At 35.2% G+C, this 21,592-nt stretch overlaps 2 protein-coding genes across 2 annotated transcripts in view; one reads left to right on the top strand and one right to left on the bottom strand.

The window, feature by feature from the left end:
* The first annotated feature begins 743 nt into the window (after positions 1-743).
* Positions 744-3,844, top strand: LOC106638930 (ATP-dependent RNA helicase DDX24). Its single transcript, XM_014352323.2, has 8 exons — positions 744-1,774; positions 1,855-2,000; positions 2,074-2,360; positions 2,452-2,674; positions 2,777-2,888; positions 2,957-3,074; positions 3,282-3,459; positions 3,527-3,844. The coding sequence occupies exons 1-8, from the start codon at positions 1,193-1,195 to the stop codon at positions 3,831-3,833; spliced, it is 1,953 nt and encodes a 650-aa protein (XP_014207809.2). The 5' UTR covers positions 744-1,192; the 3' UTR covers positions 3,834-3,844.
* Positions 3,845-3,858: 14 nt separating this feature from the next.
* LOC106638931 (uncharacterized) overlaps positions 3,859-21,592 on the bottom strand; it is a 68,058-nt gene continuing 50,324 nt past the window's right edge. The window contains exons 2-5 of the mRNA XM_014352324.2: positions 15,550-15,693; positions 11,690-11,970; positions 9,883-10,175; positions 3,859-5,334 (exon numbers count right to left, since the gene is read on the bottom strand). Coding sequence (XP_014207810.2) covers positions 4,488-5,334; positions 9,883-10,175; positions 11,690-11,970; positions 15,550-15,693 — 1,565 coding nt within the window. The 3' untranslated portion in view covers positions 3,859-4,487. The remainder of the gene's footprint in view (positions 5,335-9,882; positions 10,176-11,689; positions 11,971-15,549; positions 15,694-21,592) is intronic.

The raw sequence follows: 21,592 nt of genomic DNA, 5'->3' as shown, positions 1-21,592 counted from the left end.
GCGTCCGCGCTACTCTTACCAGAATTGAGGAACTTATTGATTCGTGGAGATCCGAAATATTTTGGTCATATTTTATAGTGGTAAAGAGTAAGTTATGTGCTAATTATAGCTGTCGTTCATACCTCAGCGAGGTCAGAACCTTTAAAAAAAAAAAAAAAGAAAGAAAATTATAGCTGTGCCATTTAATTTTTTTAATTGACCAGCCGCAACGTACACTAATGAATAAAAATAAAAAGTGGTGAATTAAAAGTGCCAATTGCGGCAAGATCAGAATGTATCTTGTACCCGAAAATCGATCTTCAAAAATATAGACCCTCTACCCGATCTTATCTATGATACTTGTCTAAGATCATAGATGAGACATTATAGATAACATTATAGATAATAATACTTTATCTTTACTTTTGGAGGTCGATTTTTGTGAAAAAAATGGATCATAATCTTGCCACAAATGACACCTCCAGTTGACTACTTTCCACTTTCTATCCATTGATGTAAGTTGCGGCTGGTCAATGAAAAAGATTGTATGGCACAACTATAATTACCACATAACTCTTTACCAAAATGAAATATGATCAAAATATTTCGAACCGCTACGAATTATGAGGTTCCTTAATTCTGGTGAATGTGGCGGCTGGTTAAAATTTTGACTACCCTTTGGCCACAGCTCTTGGTCCCACAGCGCTTTACCCTTTACGCGGTTCCATGTGCCCGAGCCCTAACTTTGGTCGATTCACCAGCAGACGATCACGATGAGTCTTGTTCTTTTGTGTTTTGCAATTTTGCGTTTTGTATCGGAGTATTCGGAGTTCGTCGACTGTAGACCCACGGGTTACTGGGTATACATGACATGAGGCATGAGGTCAATGAGGTGTATCAGTCAGCGTGCTCTGTGCATAGTTCGGATTAGGATTCTGTTTCATAGAGCACTAAGGACTTGATTGTTGCAGTTAAACAGTTGTTACTTGTTACACGAATGATTTTTTAAGTTCAAAGGATAAAGTACGCATAAACAAAAAAAGTTCAAGAGACTCATTTAAGGGAAAGTGACAATTGTACCAAAGTAATTAAGTTTACAGTCGTAGAGCGCATACTTGAACGTGTGCTACAAACCGTTGAACACTAACTGTAACAGAGATTAAAAAGCTATAACTGCAACCCTAAAGTAAGTGTCAATCGCCAATCTTGTCCCATGAAGATTAAACATGAAGCTGAGATGGTCACGGATAGCGCGCGGAATGCTGACGAAGCCTGGAGCGCCTTGGGGGTGCCTACAGTCATAGCTAAGGCTCTACTAGAGCAAGGCTTCCGCGAGCCAACGACGATTCAAACTCTAGCCCTGCCGCCGGCTATCCTGGGTCGTAGGGATGTGCTAGGCGCAGCGGAGACCGGCAGTGGCAAAACCCTGGCCTTCGGCATACCCATACTACACGGTATCATCGAACTCAAAAGGAGGCAAGGTAAGCTGGTCCCTAGTGCCAGTGGAAAATTCAGAGAGCGGAGCTTGGACGAGCGCGAGTCTTCGAGTGATGAGGAGGATAGAGAACAGATGAGCGACCGCGGCAGCTCTGGTTTGCGTGAAAAATTGCCAGATTTGCGGAAGAGAGGAATCGGCTTGGTCAAGGTTATCGACAACGTCAGCATCGAGGGGTTTGAGGATGACGCCCCGAAGCCGACGAAACCCTTGTACGCTCTTATTTTGACCCCCACCAGGGAGCTAGCCATCCAGATCAAAGATCATTTGACCAAGGCAGCAAAATATACGGATATCAAGGTGGGCTCATTGACTTGTTTATCCTTGCTTATCTACTCACCTTCTTTTCTAACTTGTTCGTTTTTACATTCAATGGTAAGATTGCTGTTATTGTTGGCGGTATGGCAGCAGTCAAACAGGAAAGAATACTAAGCCATGGCCCTGAAATCGTTATTGCGACTCCTGGTCGACTGTGGGAACTGATAGATGAAAGAAATCCTCATCTTAGTCAAATTAACTCAATCCGGTCAGTGTATACAGGTTAAGAACAGCAAAACTTTGCTGTTGGTTCTCATTTCTTGCATTATCTTATTTTTCAGATTCCTTGTCATCGACGAAACTGACAGAATGTTAGAGAAAGGACACTTTCAGGAGCTGCACAGTATTATAGAAAGGGTAAATTCTAAAGATTCCGGTAAACGACAGACGTTTGTTTTTTCTGCCACACTGACATTGGTGCACGAGCTTCCTGATTATTTGCAAAGGAAGAAAATTCGTAACTCTAGAAGTAAAATTTACAAATTGACGCCTGGCCAGAAGCTTCAGAAAGTCATTGAAATGCTACAAATTAAAAATCCAAAAGTAATTGATGTTACCAAGGGCACTGGTAAAAAAAATTTTTTTTCTTGTATTTTTCTTTGGTTGTTCGGTATAAAATGGAATTGTCATTCAGTTTCCATTTGTTACAATTTATCTAGGTACTGCCGATAATTTGACAGAGTGTCGCATAGCGTGTACCATAGATCACAAAGATTATTATTTGTATTATTTTTTAAAGCGACATACTGGACGTACACTAGTTTTTTGTAACAGTATAGGATGTGTAAAAAGATTAGCAACTTTATTTGGTATTTTGAATTGCGAACCCTTACCTCTTCATGCTAGCATGCCACAAAGACAAAGGTTGAAGAATCTTGAGAGGTGAGGAAATAACAAATTATGCACTATCATTACAAAATATTTCATTTAAGGCAATTAAAAAGTTTATTGATTACTTGTATTGATGCTTTTTAAAATTTAAAGGTTCCAAGCCAACAACAATGGGCTATTGATAGCAACAGATGTAGCTGCTAGGGGATTAGACATACCTAGTATTGAGCACGTTATACATTACCAAGTCCCTAGAACTTCTGAGGTAAATGTAGAAACCAGACACATTTAATTGAAGAATTGAATGGAATAATACTAATTATCTTATTTCAGGCTTATGTACATAGAAGTGGTAGAACAGCGAGAGCGCAGAAAGAAGGCATCACTGTATTAATGATGGAACCTTCTGAAAAGCACCATTATAGCAACCTTTGCAAGACATTGAACAGAAGTAAGTAAACACTTTTAGTATTAATGTGGTCACATTGTTTGAGTATTCAAATTTATGTGAAGCGTAAGTTGTACAGTGAAAAAAACATTATGACTCATTAGAAATTGCTCTTTTTACATTGTTTTTGTGCTCACACCTTTAACAGAGTGAACGAAATAAATTTTCAAACAATTTTGTAATTCACTACATATACTTTTTAAATTTTAGCTGAAGATTTGCCAACTTTTCCTGTCATCGATCGCTTATTGATTGCTGTTAAAGAACGTGTAAATATTGCAAGAGAAATCGATAAACTGGAACTGACATGTCGTAGAGATAATACCAAGAAGAGCTGGTTGCAAAAGGCAGCGAAGGAAATGGATCTCTTACTTGATGATGATGAGTTGTAAGCAGAAGCTTTTCAAACTTTTTTATTGGTAAACGTACTTACTAAAGTAAATTTTAATTTTTAGCGATCATCCTATGGAAGAGATGGAAACAGCTGATACAAAACGACAGTTGAAAGCTAGAAGACATCAGTTGGAAAAACTTCTGAAAAAGCCGTTTTTCCCAAAAAACTTTTCTGGGAAATATTTGGATTCCTCCTTGCAAATATCGCTAGAACAAAATTCTCATAAAGCAATTGACATTATGAAACAAGCCATCGAAGAACGTCCCTCTTTGAAGAAAAAAGTTACTACTAGTGTTTCCAAAAGAAAAAATATCGCAACAAGGAAGGGATTAAGAATGGTTAAAAAAAGACGTGAAATAAATTTATAATGAATTTTCAACCAGTTGTCTGGTTTCCTTTATTTCATTAAATGCGACTATCGTCATGTTTTTCTCGTTATCTTACCTATATTGTTACAGATAGTAGAAATTAATATCTTTTGTTACTTCAACGTGGTTAGTTTGTATTACATAAAACAACGTCCAAGTATGTACAAAGCAGTACAGCACCACTTTGGTGTTAAAGAACGCGCTCTGACTATATCGTTTTACATTTGCATTTTACATTCGTCGCATAAATAGCAAGGACAAATCTGGCACATCACATTATGGATAAAGTACTCTAAAATATATCGTTACTCTCTTAAACTCGGATCAACTAAGAATTACTAGTACCATGTACATAATTACACCGGCGCTCCATCATGCAGGTAGATGAGAGGCGTCGCTTCCTTAAAATATTTTTCGAGCTATCGTCCCCCTTTGGGCGTCGCACAGTCAATCCACATGTCACAACTGGACGGAGCAAACGACCGTGGCCCAGAAGGGCAGGATAGCGCGAGCAATCGAATCACAACGAAAGAGAAGTCTTGGATACTCGAGTTTCGAAATTTTTGGCAAAAACGAAAAAAATAATAGTAATAACAACGATAGTCGAAAAGCCCAGCAACGACGGGTCGCTAGCGAGACGGACGACGGTCTGGGTCAGAAGACCGTGTTGTAAATAGCCTCGCTGTCGTTCTGATGCACGCTGGCGTCGTTGCGGTCGGCGGGGGACTCCGGACTGCTCCGCACGAATATCTTGATGCGGTCGACCGCCGGCTGGAGCTCGAGGGACTGTTGCTCGCGCGGCTGCTCGTCCCGCACGAGGATCTTGACGCGGGCCATGACGTGGCTGCCGGGACATTGGCGGCCCACCACAGCCGGGCTCTCGCAGATCTCGGCGTAGATGTCGTCACCGGCGTGCCGGCGCTCGAGGGACTCGTGGTCCGGCGGGGCCGGGGTAGGCTGGGGTGCTCCCGCCAGGCTGTCCCGGACCCGCGAGTAGTTGGGCTGGAGCTCCACGGATGGCACCTCGAGGACCGACGTGGACACGGATCGTTGTACGGGCGACTTGCCAGGGGTCGGCTGTTTGGGATGCTGGAGGGGTTCGGATGGTTCGAGGCTTGAGTACTTCTGGGCTTGGACGGTCTTCATGGCGATTTCGGGGCGTACCGCGAAGGTGAAGGAGGCCGACTTCTTGGCGGGGTTGCGGCTGCGGCCGGCCTTGCGGAGTTTGTTGATGCGTTCGAGGATGCCGGCACCGGGGGTGGGGCCGGGACCGGCGCTGGCGCTGCGTGGCCGGGCCTCCGAGTCTGGGCGGCCGACCGCCGCTGTTGGCGGGCCTGGCTTCTTTAGCTGCTCCAAACCCTCGCGTAGACTTTGCAGGATGGGTTTGCTCTCGGGCTTGGGTTTGATCTTTTTCAGGTGCATTTCCTTTAGGTTCTCATCCTCGGAGTGTAGCTTTTGCGGGGCCACCCGCGGTTCCGTCGCGCGATCGCCCATCGCTCTACTGAAAGAAAGCATAATGTTTCGTTGTTATCATTTTCATATTTTATTATTCAGTAAGTTAACATGTACCATACTTCTTACTACATACAATAAAATTTATTCATATTTTTTTCTTACATGTTCTTTTATCTTTTCAAACGGTATCAAATTATGCGTGTGCAATTTTTTATGTAAATACAAACAAAAACAATTAAAAAATTTTTTTTAGTAAACATAATCATGTTTATACGTTGTATATTAAGGGCAATATTAAATAATAACTGTTCATAGATTTTAAACAGAGTTTTTTGCCTTCAGCCGTTTCTTGTAAAAAGATAAACAAGTATAATCAAATACTATCACTGTAAATTATTTTAATGGAATATTGTAACTATTAAATGCATCTAAACTTTTGAAAACACTAGTAAACAAACCACGTTAAAAAAAAAAGACTTCAGTTACGGGATCATTTACCTTTTTAATATAAATATAATTCACGGCAATGACAGCTATCATGATAATTTATTCAAAAATATTATGATGCATGCCTACGGAGTTTTACTCCCTGAGTTGATGAAAAATTTTAACTTTTCTGATGCTAACGCTTCTGTGACATTAAAGACGGCAATACCTGAATACAAATCAAAAGTATTCAAAGCATGGGCAGAGGACAGGGTAACACTGACATCGTAGATACGCGATGTTCCCTTTCACTAAGTGTGGATCTAAAATCGGTCTATAAGCTCGGTCTAAGCCATTACGCATCCTTGAGCTCTTGCGTTTTACGGATGTAATAGGTGGTAGGCAGTCGAATACAAAAAAATTTGTATTACCATTATGTCAATCAAATGAATCATTTAAAACGACACGAGACATAAAGTAATATTTTTGATTAATGAAAGGAACCACCCAATCTTTAAACGAGCGGATGAATGTATGAAAAACATTATTCGTCTTGCATTTAAAGTATGACCAATCTACGGATAACCAGAGCAAAAGTAACAATTTAAAGGATTTCTTTAGAGACCACTTTTACAGCCCAATATCATACCCAAAGAAGTTTGATATTTTGTTATGTATCTTATGAAGAAAAAATTACAAGTTAAAAAATCTGTAAGTTTTGTGATAAACACTTTCTCCGCAAAGGATACGCTAAACAGTTATAATATGCTTAAAAAACGATTTTTCAGATGTTTTAGTACAATTTATTTGTTTAAATTATTAGGATGACCATAGACGAAAATTGTCGCAGCAGAAAATGTATACTTTTATGAGGTCTCCAACTTTTATACTTAACACTTTTGCCCACAAACGTAATGTAAAAAAGTTTGATGCTGTATATAACAAACTTTCGGCCTTTTTGAAACGAATTATACCGTTTAGAGTGTCAAGATGATATTATGGAGAGGAATTTACTAAACGATAAAGCTTTATTTTCATGAATTCTAGAACTTTCGTATGGAAAACTTTATTGCAAAATTTTGATTCCTGTCTTTCGTGGGAAAAAATGATTTCTTCCCTATTTTTGTACCTACTTTGCATTACAGAGCACCTGTATTGCGATACAGAAAGTTGTACTTTATTTTGATTTCAAAATACTTCTATCTAAAACTTTGTATTTGAACGCGAACATGTTGAATGTATATGCAAAAGTATAGTTATCGCAAAAAACTGGTTTTTTTCGTAAAAATATAAAAATGCCGGCATAATTTCTTTATCCCAATGTATGTGCCATCGAATTTGCATTGATATCAAACCGACATAATAACTTACAAAAATTTGAGCCTATCCAGGTTATAATAATACATGAGTTAGACAAAAAACTTTATTACAAAAAAGAAATAGGCAATATTTGAAAGAGTTTAAATACTCTGAAATACTTTATTTCAGCTTTAATTCAAGTTATCCAAATATTCAATTACTTTATTTAAATTAAATATCTGAACTACATATTGTAATACAATTATATTTGAAATAGTAGTTCAAATCAAATACATAAAGAAATATTTTATTTGAAATCAAATATTTCAATTGTTATTAAAAATTGTTAAAAAAATATTTAGTATTTTTATTTAAAATAAAGTATTTAGATTTAAAAAATTTTGTTTTCGTATTCAAAATATTTTAGTTAAATCATCATCAGTATTTTCTAAAATAATTTCATATACTGTAATTAAAATCTCAAGTAAATAGTACTTTATTTTTCAAAAAATTTTATTTTATTTATAAAACAGTTATTTTTCATTAAATAAAAAAGTATATTTTTTCATCTATCAAATACGACTTTTCCCAAGCTGTGTGCATGTATATATGTGTGTACGTATAGTATAGACTCGGGCAAAGTCGTATTTATTATATGAAAAAAGTTACTTCTTTATTTGGAAAAAGGCAGGCTTATTAATAAAATTAAACTTTTATTAAAATAAAGTAACAATTATTTAAAATTTAATTAGAGTATTTAAAATAATTCTAACAAATGCAGCTGGTGTTGTAATTAAAATATTTCAAATACGATAAACAAAATTTTTTTTAAATCTAAATGCTTTATTTTAAATTGATTTCAAATAATAAGTTTTGAATACAAAAACTTTAAATACAATTGTATTTGGTCAATGAATTTTAAATAACGTATTTAAACTAAAAATGTATTTAATAGAAGTATTTAAAGTATTATTTAATCAAATATAAATGTATTTCAAATAATTGACTCCAAAAACAATTGTATTAAAAATTTTCGAATTGAAATACTTAGTCAATTAATTGTACATCAAGTATTTTATATTAAATATTTTACTAAATAAATTTTGTATTTGATAAAGTAATGGAAATAATTGAGTCGAATACAAGTATATTTTTTTAAATCCCTGGTAGAAACGTAAAAATGTTACTATATAAACTGGCTAGAAACTCGTCAACATGTTATAAGCCCATTTACGCATGTACGTTAACGAGTTTCTAGCCAGTTTATGTAGTAATTTTCTACCAGGGCGTCTTTGAATTAAAAAAGTAGTGGTCCACGACAAAGAGCGTTACCATAAAATTCAAAATTTACATTTTTTATTTTATTCTATGGCCATATATACATACAACATATAATATTTTAAAGCAAAATCAGCACTATCATGTATTATCATGTCTATTGGTATTACCCAAACCCAACCATATAAAATTTTTGTAAAAGAACACAAGGTGAATTTCTCGTGCAAAAAGCAGCTGCTACAAGATATATGTTGTACATATGAATACAAACGTGTATATATACACATTAATTTTAGGTTCCAAGTCCTGAGAATGAATATTGATAATTTTTTATTTTTACATTCAATTTTTGTCTTGAAAGCATTATAAGGAGTTTTTAAGCCGAAAATTGGATGGCGCTACTTCTAGTCCTGGAGCTTTTGTATTAAAAAAAAAAAAAAAACTCGTACCTGGTGAGCAACCATTCAGTTAAAAAACATTTCATCAACCTCAGTGCTTGTGTACATACATTTATATTGTTGAAATTATACAGGGAGCCGCTACGCATACCGAGAGAAGGTATTGTGAGTAAGGAAATCACTCGAGAACAACCCATACTCATGCGGTTCCGAAACGCTTTGATTTCATACATTCGTATTTGAAATACAATATTTAAATATATTTTGTAATACCATTGTAGTTTATCAAAGTATTTTAAATAATTAAATAAAATACAAGTTTATTTAAGCAAATTATTTCAAAAACTTCATCAAATACAATTTCACCTGAAACAATGTATTTCAAATAATAATGCATTTCGTATAATTAAAAGGAAATACTACTTTCTGCTCTTGTATTGTATTTAACATTTATCGTACAAACGTATTTAATGATTTTATTTAAAAAAAAAAAAATAGTTTAATTAGTAGATTTCAAATAAAAATAATAAATATTCTTTTAAATATTTTTTAATGACTGAACTATTTTATTTGAAATGAAATGTTAACTTAAGTATTATATTTGAATTACTTTTTTAAATATAATTATAAGTAGAGTATTTACTTCAGATATTAATTTAAACAAAGTAATTGAGTATTTGGAGAACCTGAATTAAAGCTGAAATCAAGTATTTCAGAGTATTTCAACTCTATCGAATACTGCCCGTCTCTGCATTACCAACTCGGATCACCTTCATACTGAGCTTGAAATTTGTTCAACATCAAAACTAGACGATTTATAAGTGGTTAAACGTTTTGCTCTAACGAACGTATTCAGCACTTCCATAGATTGGTCAAGCCAATGCAAAATAAAAAATAAAAATCCACGTCACTTTTTCAGGGGGGTAGGGAGTAAATTCTATGAATTTGATTGTCAACGTGGGAGTTAGGGGGGGGAGAGAGGGGCGTGTTGAAACGGGTAAACGAGCAATAGATTGTTTTTATTGGTAAATTGTGATTGATTGGTGTAATATTGAAATTTTTTTATATCCCTCGCCATCATCGGTCTTCAGTGAACAGGCGGACATAAATAAAAAAAAAAAAAAAAAAGGACAAATGATCCAGGAGAGGAAAACTATTTACATTCTTATATTTGTATACCATATACTATGTACCTGCAGGCGGTGAGGAGCCGTTGCATCTTGGGAGAGGCAAGAAGGCGAGCCTCGGAGGGGTAGCCCAGCCTCGCCCGGCGAACCCTAGGAGCGCCACTGCCCGCCACCAGAAGCTCGAGCATCTCCGGATTGTAGACCGGCGTCTCGGGCACGAGGCAGCCGAGAACTATGGGCCCCCGCGTTGACAACTCGAGCTGCATCAGGCCTCCGTACTCCCGCGGTAGTGGCACCGGCAGCGGACCGGCTATCAGGCGCACACGCAGCGGTAGTTGCCGCCTCGCAAGCTGGTGCACCTGTACACGAACAGTGTGAAATCTTAGTTGATTCAGCAATTAATACTGTAGCTGCAATCCATTTTTTCTTTTAATCAGTTGATTTTTATATTCATTTCGAACGTATGTGGCATGTGCGTTGAAAGTACGATCAACGTCAACATTCACTTTGCATTTGATCCCGCAACACCGTGTACATTATTTAATCCGATGCACGTCGACGTATATCAAGCTTAATTGGAAAGTGAACTGTATGATGCGCTAAGCCCTCGAGTGCGACGTTAAATTGTTTGATAAAAAGGGGAGAAAAAAAAAGAGAAACAATACAATAATACGAGATGGATGGCATAGTGATTGTTATAACGGGTCACGACACCGGCTTTTGTTGTTTCCTCAACACGGGTGTATCAAGGCTTCCATTCTCCGTTCATTCCAATAAGCTTTAAATTGCCCGTACAGGTCGAAACAATGGAGACAAGTGAAGGCGGTTACCAACCGTCAGGGCACGATGGTTGGCAAAAGGAGGCCCATTATCGATAGGAAGAATTGTTTATCAGCTTATATTCGGCATTCGTGCAGGTTTAACCGTGCTCAGGGCTTGGGGCTGTTGTAGGTGTTGTTGAAACCATTAGTATTTGTTACCAGTGAAATTTGAACAGGAAAACGAATCGTTCGACGAAATTAATATCAAATTCGAAAACAAGCGAGTCAAGCAATAGGAAATCGTTTTAGAAAGTAATTACTCTCAAATTATATCGCGCCCAACTCCAATTTTCCACCGTGAGTTTATAAAGTGTCTTGTCAATGCTATGAGCACTACCTACTGTGTATTTTGATAAGCGATAATTAAATTTTGAACACAACATGTTACCACGGTACGTATACACCAAACTGATCCCTGGTTTTTTCTCCATTGTCTCGGTAGTCATAAAAAGTTTTGTAAAATATTTAAAAGACAATATTGCACATCGATCTTACGGATTTGAATGGTTTTTCACTCTTCGTATATTACTTATGATTCGTCAACGAAAAACTAAATTAAACTTGTTGAGAGTAAATATAATTTTAATCTATTTAATTATTATGTTACATACAGCAGGATATTATTTATCAAAGTATATAATGTACTTATTTTTTCATAATTTGTTGCACAAGTTGTAATTTTATTTAATGTTACACTAACTTACGTGGATAAATCTAAATCGCTTTTTTTTCGTTACGTAGAAGTGGTATTTTTCAAGAATTCCTTGATTCATTTCGATTGATTTTTCTACATTTTGATTTTATAGTTGGATCAATTTTATATTTCATAATGAAGATGACAACGCTTTTTACGTTAACGAAAATTGAGCAACTTGATGTGACGCTGGTATACCTAAAAATCAATGTACAGGACTTGAAATTTTTGCTCTATTGAAAATAGAGGAAATACTTTAAAATGTATAAAGTGTTCGATAAACAGTTGGTTCTTGTTGGTTTGAAAATCAAAGATTTTCTCGTACCCCGAAAATTGGAGAAGGGCGAGAAGCACAAACCTTGTAGAGAAGAGCGTCACTGCTAGTGTCGAGGTTGCCGCCGGCAGAGCCATCACCGAGGCAGACGGCATAAAACTCGCCCCGGGCGGACAATGGTGCAAACACTTCTCGGCCGTGGGCGTCAAGGCATTGGGCGTACTGGTCGCGCTCCGAGAAACCACCCGTTATGTTGAAGGCCACCGAGCTACCGCGCCTCATGTCTTGGAAAACCGCCAGTAGCCGCAGCACTTCGCCAGCTCGGATCGTCGTTTTCGTGTAGTGAGCCCGCAAATTGCCATTTTCTGCAACAGTAGTAATGTAGCATGTAAGTCTATTTTCAGACTTGGCCAAAGTCGTATTAATTATTTAAAAAAAAAAAAAAAAAAACTATTTCATTTGGAAAAAAATAACCGTTTTATTAATTCAATGAAATTTTTTTTCAAAATAAAGTAACAATTACTTGATACTTTAATTACAATATTTAGAATTATTTTAATAAATACTGATGGTGTTGTAATTCAAATATTTTAAATACATTAAACAAAATTTAAAAAATCTAAATACTTTATTTTAAATAGATTTCAAATTATATGTTTTGAATACAAAAAAGTTGAAGTACAATTATATTTGGTCAATGGATTTCTAATAACGAAATACAAATGTATTTGATGAAAGTATTTTAGTTTATTTGTTGAAAAACATTTGTATTTAAAATCATTCACAACAAATAAAGTTGTATTTAAAATTTTTTATTTTGAAATACTTCATCAATTAATTGTATTTCAAATATTTAAATTAAATACTTGACTAACTATATTTGTATTTAATAAAGTAATTGAAATAATTGAGTCAAATAAAAGTATAATTTTTGAACGTGTTTGATTAATTTTCCACGACAAAGTGCGTTACCATGAAATTCAAAATTTAAATTTTTTGTATTATTGTATGGCCATATCTAAACATAATACACAATGTTTCAAAGCAAAATCAGCACTATCATGTATTATCATGTCTATTGGTATTACCCAAACCCAACCATATACAAATTTTGTAAATTCATAAAAATTTTTAATTTGTTTATGAAAACTTTGTTTTAAAACCATTATACAGCGTTTTTAAGCCGAAAACTGGATATAACTGTACGTATAGTTTGAGAGCTTTTGTGTTTTGTAAAAAAACATTCTGGTACCTGGTGAGACATTTAAAAATCTCTATCAACCTCTGCAGCGCTTGTACATACATACATTACTGAAATTATATAGGGAGCCACTACGCATTTGCTAGATGAATGTATTGTAAGTGGGAAATCAATCATTCGGGAAAAACCCATACTGATGCTGTCCCGAAACGATTTGATTTCATACATTAGTATTTGAAATACAATATTTAAATATATATTGTAATACCATTGCAGTTTATCAAAGCATTTTAAATAACTAAATAAAATACAAGTTTATTTAAGCAAATTATTTCGAATATTTTATCAAATACAAGTGTATCTGAAACAATGTGTTTTAAATAAAAATGTATTTGGTACAATTTATTTGAAATAAAGTGTTTAAACTACCTTCTATTTAAATGTTTTATTCATTATTTATTATATTTAAATACAAGTTCCTATTTCAAATAAAATAGTTTAATTACAGTGTTTTAAATAAAAATAATAAGTTTTTTTTAAACATTTTTTAACGACTGAACTACTTTATTTGAAATGAAATATTAATTTAAGTATTTTATTTGAATTACTATTTTAAATACAATTGTAAGAAGAGTATTTAGTTGAGATATTTTATTATAGTAAATTAATTAAATTGTTGGAAAACTTGAATTACAGCTGAAATAAAAAGTATTTCAGAGTAATTCAACTCTGTCAAATACTGCGTACCTCTGTGTATTTTTATGCACGTATGCAGGGTTTCCCAATTTGTCTTTGTGTGTCACCTTTAGTTCATACTTTATGCTTGTATAAGATCACAAAATACCCATTACAGTAATGAACATGCTTACAATCAAAGTAAGTGGTACACGTGTATATTCACGCGCAGGTAGGCATATGAACCGTATATGCAGATGCTATAAGGGCTTAACAAGCATTATTCATTCATTATTAAAAAAAAAAAATCGCCTCATACCATGATGGATTGTTCACGTTGTACCGATATGAAAATCTACAAGCTTACATGTCATAGCGAATGCTCAAAACATTTGCAAAATTATATGCATTGTTCTAACGTAATTATAATTCTTAACTTTTGTACCTTCACCGTTTATTTGAGTCTACTGAAGCTTAGCAAAAGATGATTGTAAGTCTTACTGACTTAACAGTGCTCAAATTGGCTTCACATTCTCAAATATTTTAAAGGTCCATTCTTATCAAATTTTACGTCTTTTCGGAAAGAGATTAACCTCAAACAAACTGGTATATAACGATTTATAACTTTTTTCAAAGGTCCACTATTTTAAGATTTTTTTTTTTGTTCGTCAAATTTTATTACAATGAGTTTGCCGTAACGCACATTACGTTTAATCATTATTTAGTTAACAATTTAATTTTATCAATTTAAAAATAAATCCTTGAAATGTTAAATTCTTTATGTGATATCTTTACTTATTAAATTTTTATAGTCTATTAATTTTTTTCAATTTTGTATCCTATCCAGCCCTTTTTTTCACGACACTCCTTCTGTTATGAGTTTTTTATGCTATACAGCGTTTTACCGTGTATGCTTAAGATCACGATACATTGATAAACCTGTATATGAGTAATGTCCACACAAAACTTGATTATCATATTCTTCTCCCAGATGAGGAAGGTCATCAACTATCTCACTGATTTAAAATAAAAGAGTTTAATGTTTGACGATTGTTAAGTAATTTGTGTTAGTTCTTTGACCGAGGCATCGGTATAATGTTATCACAAGAAATAAAGCAAAAACAAGCAAACGATTTTTGATTGCCACTGTTGAAGTACGCAAAGTTTTGTGCGGAAAAGCTAAAAATTTCGAGATTTTTTTTTTTTTTATTATAATTAATGTTCCGTCGGATACCTTTAAACAAAATATTTCGACAAGAATTATGTGTCTTTGGAAAGCTCATAATGATTTTTATGCGATTCTAAAAAAACTATGACCTCTAGATCATTATTTGAAGAAGTCTATGCAATATTTTTTGGACTTAATAAATTGCGATCGAACAAGTGAATCTTGCATGCTTTGTAAATGTGATCGATGCATACGTAAATTTAATAAAATTAAAAACGTATAGTGCCTTATTTGTTTACCTACAATTTATTTTTAATCAGATTCGAGCCCAGTCTTCGTAAAGTTAAAAAAAAAGCACGTTGATAGACAGTATACTTAAGCTGTTCGTCTTAAAAAATTTCAGTTTAGGAAAAGTTTGACAAGTTGTACACAGGATGAAGTCGTGAGTATCATTGCAGTCATCTCTAGTTAATCGTGAAAAAAATCTCAGCGGATCAATACAGTGTGAGGTAGGGTAAAAATTTATAATGAGAAACGGGAAGAACGAGCGATGACAGGAGAAACTTTTTGGTCAGATTTCTATCTAGGTACTATAGGTTTTGTGGCAAGCAGATAGGCAGCTCATATACTAATAATAAATGCTGAAAGGGCCGGTGGGCAGAGGAGCGAAAGGATAACAGATAAATAATGCGCGAGCCGGGAGCCTTTGTTCGAGACTTCAACGCCTGAATTTGTATTACCTTGCATATACCGTAAATCACGTGCCCATGCACTGCTGAAGTAATCATACAGCTGAGCTAACAGGGTGCGATGGAGCTTGCGTGATTAAATGCACGATGTCTGTGTAATACGTGTGGAAGAGTACTATTGATGATGGCAGCAGTGGCTGAATGGACTTACCCATTTTCGAATGTGTAAGGCTGTACGCCCTGAGTGGGGCGGCTAGTAGGAACGCCGGTACTCCGGCTCGTACCAACGTTTCGACCCTCCGGTAAACTCTGGCTCCTGCTGCCGTCCCGTTTCCAGATATCACTGAGAACCATCCTGAAACATGTGCAACATAGCAATACGTCAGTCAGTAACAGAATTTCAATAATTTTAGTCATAAGATTAACAGTTGGTGGTTAAAATTATTAATATTGTACTTGTTGATTGACGTTGTACTTAAAATTTTAATGGTAATATTAACAGTTTGGATATCATTTATGGTTTCATACTTCTATGTATAGGAATAGCTTTAATGACACTTAGTGGTTAAAGTGCTGTAGCCTTGTACCAGCCGAAGGAACTTGAGGAGTCAACAGCTTAGATTCGGTAGAAAAATATCCGAGTTTACCTAACTATCTAATCCTGATGATTATCAGTAAATTTTTCCGGTGCTAACATCATGAGGAAGGAAGCTATATTATGTCGGGCCAAATAGTCTCTAAAATCACAATGGATATTTAAAAGGCCCGTACGGTGGGTTAGATGGTTCATTAGGTGGTAGAGACGTGGGATAGCATACGTAAGAATCTAGCAAAGCGTATTGCACCAGCTTCTCTATGCTTACACGTTGTGGTGTGATTCCAAAGTTTCGAGAGAAGGTTCTCAAGGGCCGATCCCAATAATTCATGGAATCTCATGTTATTCGTCATGAGACGCAAGAAAGAGGTTTTAGTTCCAGTTATTGCCACATGATGCTTTTTTACATTGTAGAATGTGTTTCCATCGTGCCGCCATGTCTGTCTACAAATTTCAAAAGCTTTTAAATTATAAAGAATATTAACATCAAGAAACTCGTGAAACTATTTAAATATTTTCATTCCAGTTGTTTCAGGGACAAACGTACAATTCGTGAATATTTACACGGAAAAACTGACTAGATAGGTAATCATTCATCAATTGACGTAATTGTATATTCATACGTATGTCTATATATATATATATATATATATATATATACGTCTCACTTTGAGGTGAATGGGGGAAATAGGTTTTGATTTCAACTTTGGCAACTTCATTTCATTGTATAGGCTCTTCGGCGCTGTAGTAGTCACATCTCCCTCAAATATGGCGTCGCGATGGAAGGCGCAGAACGGCACGAAAATGAGACCTGGGAACGCCACACCTTATATTCTTACATCATGGTAGAGGTTTTAGTTTCAACTTCAGCCACTTTATTTACTTTTCTAAGGACTCTCCGGTGCTATTAGTCGCGTCTCATTTCGAATACACTGAAATATTTTTATGCGCCATTATTATCGATAAAAAAAATTCTCAACTTTTTTAAAGAGTACTATGTTAGATGTTCAAAGCTTTTGATTCGTTAAATGTAAAATAAAATGAAAAACAAACGTCTTGCAAATACTAACTAAGTATGGGAAAATAAAAAAATAAAAACGTTAGGTACTTTTAATCCACAACTCGTGGTGGTTAAATACAAAATCCTTATTTTCAACCGTTATTAACTATTGAAGTGGTCATTGGCAATTCAGTTTTAATCTTTAATTACTAGTGTGGTAATTTGCGGTTAAAATTATATATTTATTAATCATCAATAATAAGTTGAAATAAAAAAAAATTTTTGAAACTAGCATTTATAACTCATTAGTACGAGGCAGACAACCAACTTCCTACGTAGTTCAAAATTATTTGAATCAAATACTCAAATATATATTTTTTCAATGCCAATTTGTTCAGGGTTGCATAAGCTTTTCTCTGTTATTTCTTGCATTTCAGATAAAAGTAAAAGTATCCCTATCCCACAAAGAACATAAAAGATTCACTGCTTTTCGTACAAGTTTTTTTGTGGGTTTGCATGCCAGCCCAGTATAAAATTTCTCGTAAAATTTTTCTTGGTAGTAAGGCCTGTATACTTTAACAAGTTCCACATTATCCACAAGACCTATGGCTCACTGCACCTAAAAAAATTACCTGTTGTATCTAAAAGCATTAAAAATCTATTGAAGTAAGATAAGGATGTTTATTTTTGCCATTGTATGTTTGTGTATCAATGTACGACGAGAATGAAAAGGCAATGCATATTTCGGAAAAAATGCAAATCTGCATCAAAACCAAAAGTCAGATCACCAAGTCATGTGGTGGTGACAAAAAAGGAGGCCAGTGTTTCTCATTGATAAAGATGTTTTCTTCGATGATTGGACTTTTCAAGGATGAGGTGTTCTCCCGAGTCATCCCATGCTTTGCAGGCTCTCGATCTTTTCTTGATAAAAGCGAGTGAGACGATCGTGCTCCGAAAAGAAAGTGCAAAAAGAGGACGCTCCAAGCTGTACTCATGGTTGTGTAACTGAAGCAGCGAACGGGGTGCCCGAACAAGAAGAAGAAAAGCTGACATCTTAAAAAGTGCAAGTATTCCGAGTGGCGGTATAGAAGAACCGAAGGTCGCCCGCTTCCTTTACGTCAGAGCTAATTCATTGGCCTGTAAAGATGCAGCGAGATATGGTCGTTTCTGGATGACAAGTGGTACACGCATACATATTGTGGTGGATGAGCTTGGGCTTTGCGAAAAAAATCTTTAAAGCATCAGCAACGCACCATTAAATCTGCTGGGAATGTATTTTTATGTGCTGCTGCTGGTGCATTGCAGCAACATGACAAGCTTTTCACCTGTTCTCTCAGCTTACAACTGCTTCTACGGGAATGTTCGCCGGTTTAGTTGTTTCTTTATTTATACTTTTTTCATCTCTTTTTTTTCTTTATCTCTTAATACATGTAATTTTATGAGTGAATGAACGAGGGAAACGCAATTTGGAGGTAAAGATCATCGGGTATTTAGATAAGAATGCAAAAACCTTAAAGCAAACCTTATTAATTTTAGTATAAGATTATACCAATAACAGTCTGACTCCGCGTTAAATTATGAAATTTTGGATGTTACAAATATACATACCTAATAGCTCTTATTCAAATTAAACGAATATTTAATTTTTTGCGTGTGGCTTGGGTGGGTGTCTTTTTTCCGAAAAGTTATAACTCCGAACCGGTCATTTTTTAGAATTGTATAATAATGATAAAAATTTTATAGAAATGTCAAGTGTCAGAACACTTCATGTAAGATAATCTTTATTTTTATATGTGTATTTAAAATAATATATTATCATAATTTATATTTAATGAATTGTTGAAGTTAAAAAAATTATTATTTAAACAACTATTTTGGCAGAAATGCTATAATTTTGAAATTTTTCATTCACAATACTTATTCTTAGAAGGTTTATATTTAAGAAAAAAAATTTTTATGGTAAGTGCAATCAAAGAATACGTATACGTATACGTATCATTAATCGTATACGCGACTAATTGTAAGAATGAGTGTGTCTGTGTATGTACCTGACAATGTTTTGAAACAATAGGAAGACTCGATGGAAGCGAGCACTCTTGTACTGGCAGTACGTCATGCCATGGTTAAACTCTAGACTTTGTACATAATATCGTTTTATAAGAGGTATATCTATACTTATACATTGTCTGCCATAGAATGTTTTAGAAGTATAACTTCATTATTGTGTGCCCAAGAACCCACTGTTTACTGGTTTCTGTGAATTAGTGTGAATCTTAACGTATACTTTACATATTAAGCAGACTTGAGTGCGTCAAGAAACAAAAACAGATTTTGGTTTGATTTGTAAAACACCACATTATAATTTTAATGAAAAGATGTGCGACTGCATATGAGAAATGATGAAAATTGAGTCCACATTGTTGGTGTAAATAGCGAGACGTGTATAACAGTCATCAACAATTTCGGGGTGTAAAAAACAACTCCAAAACATTTTATTTTAATTTCTCCTTTCTCAGACTCTTTACTCTTTTATTTAAGATTTTAAACCATGAACTCTAACCCAAACAGAATGTGCATCCTCTAATGTGTGTTGTAGGTAGCCACTCTTTTAATCGCAATATGGAGACTTATACAGTTTAAAATCAACATGGAAATTAACCAGTTTATACTTTATATTAAGCTTAGAAATTAATCGAGAAGTCAGACATTTTGCATAGAAACTGAAAATAAATAAGGTATAGGGTCTTAAAGTACAAAGATTTTCGATGCACAAGTTGTTTTCAACTCGTATGGAGTCAAGTTTTCAGAGCAGTCCTGATGGAGAGCCACGAAGAATCTTCCAGTTAAAGTCGCTATATTTTTTGTATCTCTGTGTCGAGTAAGGGGTAAATGTATAAAAGTTGCGGAGTCTTTGCGAGGATGATCAGCCAGACCCTCTAATTAATGGCACAGTTGTGCCATCGCCACTTGTACTCGTTGAAAACTGGGTAGCAGGGCACAGTCAGATGCACCTCAGTACAAGTATACCAGGTAAGTAAAAGTGTAGGTTGATGTATTACCTCACGACTCACGACTAGTGGCATGCATCTCGGTGCGTACATATTCTACTTGAAAATGCACTCTTTTCTCACACCTTCACTAGGTGCCTATAGGTATATGTACAGTTACCTATCCGGCCGTACGAAACAGAGGAAGAAATCACACGGTGCAGGGCAGTTCACGCAATCGATGTATCAACAGTCCCCAAGCCGGCTTCCCATATTGTTCTCTCTCGAGTATACGTGGGTATACAATTACGCGCTTCTCGCTTGTTAACACGCCGAGATGTAATTGCGCGCATCCTTCCACGCTTTTGCCATCATACTCTCACTCTGTTATACAACGGATTTCAGAGCTGCAGCCGTGACTGCGTAATACATTTTGTACAGTGCGGGTGATTATGAGGATTCTTTTGTCTTTGGCGGAACCCGAGACTTAAAATCCCATAAGTGGGTCTGTAAATCTATATACATAAACGCACGCACGCACCTGTACCAACTTTTTGCACGCAGACTCACTGGCGTATAAATATAAATATACAGACGTTACCAGTGTAGCTTTGGCTTGGGTATCTATATGGCGTTTGGCATGTAACACGTACAACACACGCGTAGGTACCCAAGTAATGAGAAAATGTTTCAGTGGTTTGTGTGAGGCATTATGCCTTGAATTCTTCTCACTCGTTAGTCTGCTTTCCTACTTGCATAAGCCTTTTGTTACTTCTGAACGATGCTTCTCATTCAGTTTCCTGGAAAAAGTTAATTTTTAACTTGCTTTTACGGAATATTTGTCTTTAAAGTTATCATAGTCATTCTTGTTTCAAGCGATGGTAAGTAAGTCACCAAATCATGTTTTTTTTTTTTTGTTTGAAGCATCTTGTATGCTATTTTGGGACAAAGAAAGTGAGATGCTCGTAATACCATAAATTAATTACATTGTAAAATCACTCTATTGTCACAGTTTTTAAATCTGCCAATAAGTGGGTAAATCTAATGAAGATAAAAATTCTTTGTCACTTTGGTATGTAACTATTATGCCGCTGCCTAAAAGAAAGCACACCCACTTGATCACGCTTTCGAGCTGAATTGACACTATTAAACTTTTTTTTAAAAAAGCGTAAAATTTTTTGGCGCGTCAGAATATAAAAATAATTTACGTGTTTTACGGGTATGCTCATACATCATTTGATTGAGCAGAAATCAGTGTCTGTCTATATTTTTATACAGTTATAAGCAAGGCAAAATGGGAAAAAAAAACAACATCGTTTTCTTCAAATGACACAATTTTTATGCGCTGTACGAATAAAAACTCGATCAGCCGGTTTAGCATACTACAAGAGCTCACTTGAGAACCACGACGAGGAGGAAGGAGAATTGGTAGTGTAGGGGTCTTACGGGGGGGGGGGGCTCATGAAATTCCACGAAATCAATTTTCCTGCAGTCTGCGTTGGTTCTAATATTGAAATTTGGAGATACAAGTAGAGTAACTGCTTGCACGGCGAATCAACAAAAAATGCATAATGAGAACACGCAAGAAAACCACGTATTATCGATTACTCAATTGGGGGAACATGGTATCACTAGTTTTATTTTACAAGCTTATTTCACAGAGCAACAAAAG

The sequence above is a fragment of the Copidosoma floridanum genome, unplaced genomic scaffold (genome assembly GCF_036245765.1).
Source record: "Copidosoma floridanum isolate Cflo_tuat_1 unplaced genomic scaffold, Cflo_Japanese_pri ptg000031l, whole genome shotgun sequence".
Taxonomy (NCBI): Eukaryota; Metazoa; Arthropoda; class Insecta; order Hymenoptera; family Encyrtidae; genus Copidosoma; species Copidosoma floridanum.
This window is presented reverse-complemented; position numbering and strand designations above follow the sequence as displayed.

What these genes read in the sequence shown, in the direction of transcription:
- LOC106638930 (XM_014352323.2), top strand. Translation starts at nt 1,193, where the DNA reads ATGAAGATTAAACATGAAGCTGAGATGGTCACGGATAGCGCGCGGAAT. An exon ending in AGTCAAATTAACTCAATCCG is followed by an intron (nt 2,001 to 2,073) that starts GTCAGTGTATAC and finishes CTTATTTTTCAG; the next exon opens with ATTCCTTGTCATCGACGAAA. An exon ending in AGGTTGAAGAATCTTGAGAG is followed by an intron (nt 2,675 to 2,776) that starts GTGAGGAAATAA and finishes TAAAATTTAAAG; the next exon opens with GTTCCAAGCCAACAACAATG.